Source organism: Saccostrea cucullata, unplaced genomic scaffold (genome assembly GCF_032062105.1).
Source record: "Saccostrea cucullata isolate Sc308-1 unplaced genomic scaffold, CSIRO_AGI_Scuc_v1 ctg4361, whole genome shotgun sequence".
NCBI classification, from domain to species: Eukaryota; Metazoa; Mollusca; class Bivalvia; order Ostreida; family Ostreidae; genus Saccostrea; species Saccostrea cuccullata.
The window spans coordinates 1-11,817 of NW_026933284.1; the positions used below are offsets into that span (position 1 = coordinate 1).

Genomic DNA, 11,817 nt, shown 5'->3' on the forward strand with positions numbered 1-11,817 from the left:
ATGTGTGATCTGTTTTGTAGATTTTGTATACTTTTTTTTATGAATTTTAGTTGTACAAAGTTCTGAAACCATTGATATTTCTGTGCTGTATATAATAGTTAAGAACATTCCTGAGATTCAAAGCCCCTCCAAAGGATGGGGTAATACTCCCCACCCTGACGACACCTTGCCCTCAGATGATGTAGAAAGAATTCGGATACATTATGAATTTACAATGCTGCAAAGGGATACAGAGTCAATATCATCAACTGCATTTGAAGAGAAATGGAGGGAGCTTTCTCAAGTAAGTACACTGAAGATATTATTTATGATATTTAAACAATAAAATGCTTTCTTTGTCGTTAGTATGGTAATGAATAATTCAGTTAAGCAAGAAACACATTTTTATTTTGCTGGATTTTGTTGGCTCCTACCAGTAAAAGCGGAGGAGGGCGCAATAAGTTTCCTCTATTTTTTCTAGCTGTCTGTCTGTTTACCTCACTTTTTCTGCTTTTTTTTAACACCCATTCATTGGATGAGCTGATGTTTTGTGTGTAATTGTACATTGACGAGTTTCAGATTTAAATTTAATTTCGTTCTGTTTCATTTATTTTTAGGGCCATTTTAATTTTTAAGGGTTTTTTTCACTTTTTTTTTCTGAACGCTCGCAAATATTGAGCTGATTTCTGGTATGTGAAAGTATCTTGATAAGTTACAGATAAAATTTACATTACGTTCCTTTTCAATGATTTTGACGGAATTACGTTTTTTTTTCTTAAAAATTATAATGGGAACAGGATTACACTTGCCGAAAGGGGAATGGTATAATAATTATCATTGCAATACACGGATTGCTTGTTGCTTACATAATACATATATTCATTTTTGTACAAATAAGCATCTAATATAGGATTAAAAAGATTAACATTATTGTTTCAATGCATGTTCGTCATTGCACGTTTCATCAACCGGGTATAGATTTACAACTGACCGGGTATAGGTAATCCACCGCCTTCACCTGACAGACTTCAACCAATCGTAAGCCAGGATTTCACGGAAAAATCGACAGAGGTGGGGTAAGGTTCAATCCTTACGTTCAAATCCAACTGCGGGACGTTGAGAGCGGTCTGTTGCAATCGCTATTGTAATAATTATTTCTTTAGTGGTTGTTATTCCAATAGTTGTTGCAGGAAGTGCAGCTACTATTGAAACAACTTGAATATTGTCATTGGTTGCAACAATATTTTTAACACCTTTGAAATCACTATTGAAATCATTGTTTCAATAGTAAACATTATTTCAGTAGTGGTTGAATCTGGGTTAAATTTGAAATGCATTCAATACCTGTTACAAAATAATTATTTCAACAGTAAACGTTATTTAAATTATGGTTGTACACAATGTTTGGTTTTAAAATGCACCCTCAACCAGTATTGATATTTTTCTGGAGTAAGATAATACTGCAAGAATAATCTGAAATCCTGATGACGCCACAATGCTACTTTAGTCATTATGACATCACCAGTCTATAGATTAATCGCTGGAAATCAAAATTGGCGGCGAAATTACATGAAAATTTTCTAAGGGTGGATAGCAAAAACTATACCCTGGGGTATAGCTTTGCTATGCGTGGACTATAGAAGTTATTTTAACTTCAGAACTTTATATAGTAATCATTTGAACAGAAGTATAATAAACAGTTCCATATCAAAAATCATAATTGTACAAGACGACAATGGTGTAATTTATTCAATTATTCAATCGAAGCTTATAAAAAGTTTTTTTTTCGGCCCAAATATGAACAACGGAAGTTTATTAACGTGATTTTTTCAGTCATTAAAATAGTCATTCATAATTTTGCAACGAAAAATTCTGAAATCTTTGCAGCTTATATTGATTTAACCAAAAAATGACAGTGAATATTATGTCAAACGATTATTGGTAATCAACCTGCGCTGACATGTTGATTTGCCTATCTATCACAATTAAATAAATCATTTCTCATTATATTCCTTGATTTTGTTGTCGGTAGATGTATTTAATGAATTTCAAATTATGTTAGTACAATCAATTGTTATACCTTTAAAAATTTGTTCCTATACAAATCTATACGAAAAAAGTCTAACATTTTTAATGTTTTGCTGAGCGGGCATAAAAAAATCGATGTTGGACCGCTCGGAGAGATGTTGGACCGCTTACGTCACAGAATGGGCGGAGCTTAATCTCATTTTCATTCGTTGGTGTAAAACAGTGACAGACCTAATGTTACATTACGGAATATAGTACAAAATACATGTATATCAAAAACTACAAAATAAAATGAAAGGTATAACAAAACATTTATTGTCAGAGTTCTCGTTCAAAATGCGTTTTGTCGACCCTTGAACCAAACTGTCAGCCTTCGGCCTAACGGCCTCAGGCAGACAGTTTGGTTCTTGGGTCCAACAAAACGCATGTTACCCTCGAACCCAGTCAATAAATGTATTAGTCCCAATATTAATCGATGTAGGAGTTGTGAGGGTAGGGGGTGCCTCAATAATTTTTCCGATGTATAAAATACTGTTATAAGCATAGTGTGTGACTCCAGTTAAAAATCCTCTTATTGTCATTCTTTATGTCCTTTTCAAGAAGATGTGGTAGTTGATGGCGCCCATCTAATATGGGCCACTAGGGCTGACATGACATATATGGATTTGAGTATGTCATGATATATTCTCTTTACTTTTTAATTACAACAAATGTGTTAAAACAAAAGGAATATCCTTTGTTTTGTTTTACATGTTTTTTTTTTATTTAAGGCAATTCGAAGATTGAGCACATTTGTCCAAGCACGTCAAATCGATGATATTCATTTCTCAGAACTAGACCAAACTACACTGGAAAAGAGTCTTAAATCAATGGAAAAGAATATAGAAAGGGAATTGAAATCACAATTAGAGAAAAAAGTGAGTATGAGAAAAAGCTAACAGAAAAAAACAAGCAACAACCGTAGCAGTAAGAAAGAATATACATCAACTATAATAAGGCAGAGAATGAACAAACAGTTTCAGCGATAAATAAGCAATCAAATATTAATTAAGTAAAAAGCAATAATTTCAGAATCTTATTTTCCATGATATGTTCTATCATGTTCTAAACATATTTCAGCACTCCCAATCATTGAAATCCGAGAACCAAAATTCATGAGATACCTTAAAACTGCTGAAATTACCAGCACTATTAAGTCTGCAAACGAAATATTAAAAGCTGTTTGGCAGAAAGAAGGCAGGAATATTGAGATTTCTACCCCAAAATATCGTGGAAGCATTGAAATTGAAAAAAATGCAAAAGTCGTCATTAACGTCATTAATAATATGGACACAGATGACATTGGACATTATAAACTGATAGTGAAAAATGAATCGGGGATGGCAAGAAGCAATGCAGTATATCTAAAGATTAAAGAAAGGTATATAAGTATGTTATGTAGTCCTCCACCGTTCTTGATACGCAGCTGTAAAAAGTTAATAGTGAAAGTATCATGTCTAGAAGCCTATCTGTCTGCAGCTGTGTATCCATTTCTGCGGAAGAAATATGTTAAGCGAACCGTTTTCTATAAAGCTATTAGACAAAATAACTACCCTGCTAATTTTTTTCTCAGATACACATGTAAATTATTGCAGATATAAAAATCAGTTATGAAATGTTCTTTACATTTGCTTGAAATCATAAATCTTTGATTAATTATTTCCTAAGGAGAGCCAAAATGTGAAATTTTGGGAGAGGCATTGTGGCAACGCACTTTGAAAAAATTACGCACTTTGAAAAATTTTTTCAAAGTGCGTTAAATTTTGGGACCAGGTTAACGCACTTTGAAAAAATATTTTTTTTTTCAAAGTGCGTTAATATCGACAATATTAACGCACTTTGAAAAAAAAATTCTGCATGGCTTAGTCAATATTGAATGAATATTCCTACAAATCTTAGGTATGATAAATTATCATTTGAACCTGATTTGATACTTTTTGTCCCCAGCTTGAAAAGTGGGAGATATTAATTTGGGTCTATCTGTCAGTCCGTCCGTCTAGCTGTCCGTCCATCCGTCTTTCTGTAACGCTTTCGTTTCCACACGATATCTCGCCAACCCTTTGAACATTTGCAATGAAATTTAACATAACAGAATCCCTGTGGCCTTAGGAAGACCCCTTTTGAATTTGGGGTCAAAAGGTCAACATTCAATGTCGTAAAGAACTACGAACGATAGTATTGTTCTTCCGCCTATCTCTTAGTCAATTCTCAAATGTTAACATATTGGAATGATTCTAAAAAAATTTATAGATATTTGTATGAATTTTCATAAAACCTTACTTATTTGGAATACCAAAGAGAAATAACTCTATAATTTTGGCAAAACTTGTGTTTTTAAACACCTGGAGTTTAACAGAGAGATTATCAGATATGGTATCAAATTAACATCGAAAAGCAGACAGGTACTGTAGATTCCTTAATATAAGCGAGGAATTAATTTCTGCGTAATTTCGCGAGAAGAAAAAAATATTTCTCGCTTTTATTTTTCTGGTGCTTAAATCTATGTAAAATCTGTTAATAAACCGTTCATTCGCGAATTATAATTCTAGCGATTTGACGTTTGAGAGCCAGTTCGCGATAAAAAACACTCGCGAAAAATAAGGAATTTACAGCTAGTTATTAATATTCTGATTTTCCTGAAAATGAACATAAATAGACTTTGAGATTTAAAAGAACAAAATTTCGATTTACTGCAGACTTCCTTGTACAGTTCTTATACTGTATTAAGAATGCTCTTTTTTTTCAAATATCATTGACACTTAAGGTTACGAGTTATAGAAATAGATATATCTGGGTGGGAATGATAAAGAGTTGAGCTGATAGACCTTAATTCAGCCAGTCTTTTCTTAGTTTTCCGTTTCTTGGTTTTCTTCAATCCATCAGTTTTTAGAAAAAAACACATCAAAGTAAGGGCACCGCAAAGCGGAGCATTCCTTCCCAAAAAGATCTCGATACAAATTACGTTATTTAGAATGCTCTTTTTTTTCAAATATCATTGACACTTAAGGTTACGAGTTATAGAAATAGATATATCTGGGTGGGAATGATAAAGAGTTGAGCTGATAGACCTTAATTCAGCCAGTCTTTTCTTCGTTTTCCGTTTCTTGGTTTTCTTCAATCCATCAGTTTTAAGAAAAAAACACATCAAAGTAAGGGCACCGCAAAGCGGAGCATTCCTTCCCAAAAAGATCCCGATACAAATTACGTCAATTCCACACAGAAAAAACTAACATACACATAAAGTAATAACACACATAATCGCATCACTATATCCCATCATACGTTGCAAGGGGATAATACTGTTGTCTATTTCTAAAATATAAGTCTAATTCCTTTTGTTTCATGAAAATTTTTTCAAAGTGCGTTAAATGTTTACATGGTGTAAAATTATGATGTACAGTTTTAACGCACTTTGAAAAAATTTTTCAAAGTGCGTTGATTTGGTCCCAAATTCAACGCACTTTGAAAAAATTTTTCAAAGTGCGTTAACCTGGTCCCAAAAATTAACGCACTTTGAAAAAATTTTTCAAAGTGCGTAATTTTTCAAAGTGCGTTGTAACAAGGCATGTAGAAAGATTTCATTTGGAGGGTCCATTACTTTGCAAGGAAAGGTGAAATCATATCCAAAGCCAAAAACTCCACAGTGGTTTAAAATTAGAACTTCAAAATCCATAGAATTAGGTATAAATAAATCTGAGAAGTACAAGGGGAGCAAAGATCATCCGCAGAAACCTACTTTATTGATCAACAACATAGATTTTAGTGACTATGGAATATACATACTTTATGTTGAGAATTCTACAGGCACAGCCATCAGCAACGAAATAAAACTTGATATTGAAGGAGGTAATATAAGTATTTATTTAAAAAGAAACACTATATTTTATTTACTAAATGCAATCATTGCAAGAAAATTTACCTTAATATTTTGATGACAAATTTGATTTCAGGCTTACCTGTTGCTCACATAACGGAAGTAAAAGTTGCTCAAAAATTCTCATGTCTTGCTGAAATATGCAGTATTCCTGACCCACTGTACGTAAAATGGCAAAAATTGGTCAATAACAAAGCGGAAAATATAAACATTTCTATACCTAAGTACAAAGGGAGTTCCGAGGATCTGTCAAGGCCAACACTGGTGGTTCAAGATCTCGCGATCGAGCCAGCAGACACTGCCAAATATCACTTAATCGTTTGCAACCCAGTCGGAAAAGGAAGGAGCAAACAAATTCCATTGCATGTGAAAAGTAAGTATCGTCTTTCGAAGTAAATGTATAAATTCACAATTGGAAATTATTTGAATCTACACTATTTGAACTCGAATGAATCCTTATGATTTTATGAAAATGTTTTCTTTTAAAATTTTCCAGATATTATTTTTTTTCATTTTATTTTTACCCCCCCCCCCCCCCGTCTTTTTAAATAACTGTATGTACTGTATTTTCATTTTTTATTACTGTAAGCGTATTCACTTCGTAAAAAAACCCAAAACATTTAGAATCTTGTTTTGCTTGATTTCAGCAACCACAGTCAACTCGGTTTTGAAAGTTGATCTAGATTTAAAGGACGAAACGAAGGAAGAATCAAGCACCTGCCTTCCAGATATTCTTTGTAAAACATTGAATTCATTTTGGAGGGAATTAGAGACTTTTCAAATCAGGAAAAGATCAGGGATTCCTTGTCGATGTTAGAAAAGGTTGCCCATGTTGCCCATGTTGAACCATCCACTTATCCGAAAATTCAAGAGCTTGTAGTAAAGACTGATAAAATGATAGATAAATGGAAAACAAGACTGACTCATCTAAACACGAAGACGTGCTCAAAAAATATTTTGATATTGTTTATAATTTATTTACAACATATAATATAACAAAAGGCATATGCAGTCGGGGTTCCATTAACATCGAATTAGAGTTTCCTAACAGGGGAAGTTTTCTGAAATTTGAAAAAGATGTTAAAGAAGGCGACATGAAAGAGAAGCTGACAGACATTCTTCTTTTTCAACCCTTTATGCAAAATTTAGACTTGGGTTTGGAACCTGATGATTTTTTTGTAGTATATGGAAATGTTCAAGAAAAAAAAAGCACAAAAGGTATTTCCATCATCAATCATTAGCAATTTTATAATGAATGATGATTGATTAGAATGATAAATGTTTAAATAAGATAATATTATGGCTTTGAAAAATAAAGTTATGTTAAAACAGATTAAGGTTGAAATATATGTTGGACTTGAAATTATGAAATTATGATGTAATATTCTAGCATATGAAATGTTTAATATAGGAACTGATCTTTTTTATTTGCAATTAAACAATTGTTTTTTTTTAAATACAGATATCGATTTAATACCATTACCAGAGAGTGACGTTTTTGCTGTGGCAATTGATCTTGGAAATACATATTCAAGCTATGCATTATCGGAAATTACTTCAACAAAGACCACTGCTAGTTTGACCAAAAACAAACATGGCTATCTTGAAAAAATCCCAACTGTTCTTCTGCTAGATAAAGACCTGCAAATTCATTCATTTGGACATAAAGCAAGAGAGGAGTACATACACCTTCGAGGACAAAAGGAAGCCGAAGACGTCTTTTACTTCGAAAACTTCATGAGTTTGATATATGAAACAAACGCAGAGGTAAAAAAAGATATTATTTGAGCTATGAGCTAAAAAATGATACCTTTTGACTCCCATATGAGTAGAATGGCAAAGTACAGATTTCACTCTGGGAGACTAGAAATAATTAATCGATAAAAAAGTTTGAAAAGGTATACAGGTACAACGGCACTATGTAAAATTATCATCAAATTTTATTCAATGGTCTAGGAGGTGCGGATAAGAGATGGGCACCCTTCAATATTATAGAACAAATAGTAGTGTCCCTGTTTCGCGGTGGAAATCCAAAAATTCTATTCGGCTGTACACAATGGCAAAATGTAATGCAGAATCTGTAAAAATTCCATATTTTATGGAACAACAGTGTCCAAAAACAAACCTGAATTAACGAGATTCTTTGGATGTCAATTGCTCATAATAAAAGTAATTGATGTATCTAAAGCGGTTTTAATTTTATGGCCCTGGTCCATGAATTTTATTTTTGATATTAGTACCTCCTCGTATATATGCACAAAGCTGAGAAAGATATGTACAGCTTTGCTAGATTTTCAAAATTGTTTGTGGACTGGTTCCTAAGACCGCGTAAAATACTTTTGCAGTACATTTTGTAAATTTGCAAATTTTAACATATTTTCTATGTACATTATTAACCAAAGAACACATTTGTCATTTTAACGAAATTAAATTTTTACTAAATATGAACATAAATATCTACACAAGTCAACGAAAAGCGGACCATTTTCTCTTTATCTCTGTGACTGCGTCTCCTTAGCCGGTAACAAACCAAGAATTTTCTGACGGACACTTATATGTATCTCTTCTTTGTCCATTTTTACAGAGTATGGATAAGAGCATTCAAATACCTGACGCGAAAGGAAGAAATGTCAGTGCCAAAATCATCCTAAGCCGATGTGCCTCTTATATGATAGAACGAGCAATAAGACATATTCGGGAAGAATTCGCACACGTTCTGATGAGTAACTTTAAGTTTGTCTTTACCTTGCCAACATTTTGGTCTCTAGCAGATGGATTTTTCCAGGATGCTCTCAGTGAAGTAAATAATAAGTCATACATCTACTCAAGCATTTTCTGAGAACATTTATTTTAAATGACTCTTTCCCCTTTCATTGATAAAAACGAAAAGAGCCAAATTCTACCCGGACATTCAAAAAATAATAAAAAATAAATATTATTTAATTTTCTACAAATTTATTCGAGTTGATACCCATGTGCAAAATCTTATGCGTGAAAAGAAGAAAACACTTGCTGTGGCTTTCAACTCGAAATTTAGATGTAACGACGACGTATTGTCAGTTAACAATGGTAATTTCCATTCCTATGTCTATACGATATATCCTGGTGAGCCTTAGATACATGTAAAAAATACCACAGAGTCTGACAGATCTGTTTCATACTTGGATGTTTTACTTGAAATAGACGTTAACGGTAATCTAACAACTATGCTCTATGATATAAACGTGATGACTTTAACTTTTCAATCGTCAATTTACCTTACTTATGCAGCAATATACCTTCATCACCTACATAATACGGATTTTACATATCTCAGTTGACTCTATAATCATTTATCATTTCGTAAGTTCTATGGTCAATACAATGACCTTGTCAGCAAATACAATTTATCATTGAGTCAAATACTGACTGACGTTTTCATACTGATAGTTAGTCCATTATTAATGCACTGATTTGACGACGGATATTTCTGTTATTTTCCGATTATGACAAGCAGCACACAGCGGGTGTGACCGGTCGGCAGGGGATGCTCACTCCTCCATGGCACCTGATCCCACCTCTGATGTTTTGGAGGGTCTGTGTTTGCTTTGCTCCTATTTTGTATTGTTGTACGGACTTTGATATTGAATACTGTTCGTTATCTCCATCCTTCATCCATATGCATTATGAAAAGATGCATTCCAACTTCCATAAATCAGTAGTATATCGATTTGTGTTTGTCCATTTAGAGTAAAATATTGTTAATGTATTATCAGCCCTACCTTGAATTGCAGCTATCTTTGGAAAAAGATCAAGTTTTTACCATACTGGAATCTCATGCCGTTTCACTCTCCTGTCAGATGCAACATGCTAAGCATACTGATGCCACACTGAACACGGCTTTTCACAATTTGACCAAGGGAGATAAATATATGATAGTTGACATCGGCGGTAAGTGTTTATAAATAGTGATTTAAAAAAAAATATTCTTTGGACAAAATCATTTGCTAAGTCCAGGAAAAATCTCTTTCTATATGCATGCCTTTAAGTTTTCAGAATTACTCGATTACTAAAGCAAAATACCATCTATTCCACGAAGAACATATTAGATATGATCCTACTAGTAGATATTAGTAATATTAGTTATATATTGTTATTAGTATATTGAGGGTTTTTTGTGTTTTAATAGTACATGTAATTGTAATTCAGATAATTATTGAATTGACATTTAATTTCTTTAAGGAGAAACAACGGATATCACTGTACATTCAAGAGGAAATTTGGGGAAAAAATTGGACCAAGTTGTTTTTCCGTATACGGGCCCCGGGGGAGGTAACAATGTCAACAGGAAATTGATAGATCTTCTAAGAAGGAATTACAGTAGCTATTTTGAACAGTCAGGGAATACTGATACTACCCAGTATTTAATAAATCAGTTTCAATCCTCCCTACGAAAGCCAGATACTCAGACGATACAACTCCATGCTCCAGGAATGAGCAAGGAAATGGTTATAAACGCTGAAGAGCTTGAGAGTCTTTTCGATGAACCCATTAAACAGATACTTCAAAATCTGAAGGACGTTTTCAATAAGGAGAAGGTCGATTTAGTCATTCTAGTGGGTGGATTTGCAGAATGTTCAAAAGTCCAGTCCGCAATTAAAGACTTTTTTAAGGACAAAACTGTCCTTATACCCAAAGAACCCGGCCTCTTCATGCTTAAAGCTAAGGTGATGTGTTTTATTTAAAGCAGTTGGTAAACGAATCATTGGAGACTTATGAAGTAACGATTTAAAATTAAACTTTATTACAGTTGTAGCTTTACTTCATATGTGTTATGTAGCTTGTATACCAGTCCTGTAGGTTTCATATTAATGTACATGTAACATGAACCTATATTCCTGAAACGTATTTTTAAAACATTTGAACTTTGAAAAGTATAAAGAGTTTTCTAACCTGTTTAACCTGTACTTTTATAAATTAATAAACAAGTAAAAGCATATGCCATTCATAAAGCATTCACTATTCAAAAGTTATATTTAAAAATTCTGTATTATTTTTTTACATGCATGTATTTACTTCTCTTCAAATTGTAATATCATTTCAATTTCTCATTGCAATTATTTTTTATTGTATTTTTCTATTTAATAAATTTTGATAATCTTCTAATTTATGTTTTACTTGATGCATGATGTATTTGTAAGAAAAATAAGAATTTTGAAAATATGTCATCATGAAAGGGAAAAAAAATCATCGCCCAAAACAAACTATATTTAAAAAAAATTCATATGTATATAAAATATACAGGGTTTACAGAATGATTGACGGTTTGACAGGAAATGCATACTGTATAGGGGGAAAATAACTCGCGGTATTAATATTCGCTATATTCACGGTGTTAATGGATCCGTGAATTCAAGAAACAGTGAATAAGTTTTCAATAGGTATAGATAAAGGAGGAAACTTTTATCATATACCAATACAGCGAATTCAAGAAACCGTGATTGTGTCAAAGAAGAGAAGAACGTGAAATTTACAATCCGTGAAATTAATCCCCTCTACAGTACTCTTCCTAAGAATCTACACCCAACTTACTGCTTCCTGGGGGACAAGCTTTCTGCTTTTCATATTAAAAGTTCATATTGTTTTCCGGATTTATATTTTTATTACGAACGATTAATATATCATAGAACAATTGTTTTTGTCTCATTTTTTGTTTCTTATTTTGTTACATTTCCTTGAACAGAGAACAATAATTACTAGTAAATAGTCAGATATAAAAACAAATTACAAAATCAGAATTTTTATAGTCATTCCTCTTAATTTTCTATTATTGTTGATTTATCCCCATTCAATCTTGAGAAAAAATATATCTAGTAAATAAACAATTTGTATAAAACCAGTCGATTGCATTATTACAT

General features: G+C 32.6%; 1 protein-coding gene across 1 annotated transcript; it reads left to right on the forward strand.

Moving 5' to 3' along the window:
• Nucleotides 1–50: 50 nt before the first annotated feature.
• Nucleotides 51–10,644, forward strand: LOC134237919 (uncharacterized; the record flags this gene model as incomplete). Its single annotated transcript, XM_062720063.1, has 11 exons — nt 51–283; nt 2,778–2,928; nt 3,127–3,435; nt 5,722–5,892; nt 5,997–6,293; nt 6,568–6,657; nt 6,923–7,138; nt 7,383–7,687; nt 8,439–8,720; nt 9,694–9,850; nt 10,142–10,644. Coding segments are annotated over 11 exons (2,714 nt in total), but the record flags the coding sequence as incomplete, so codon positions are not given.
• Nucleotides 10,645–11,817: the final 1,173 nt, after the last annotated feature.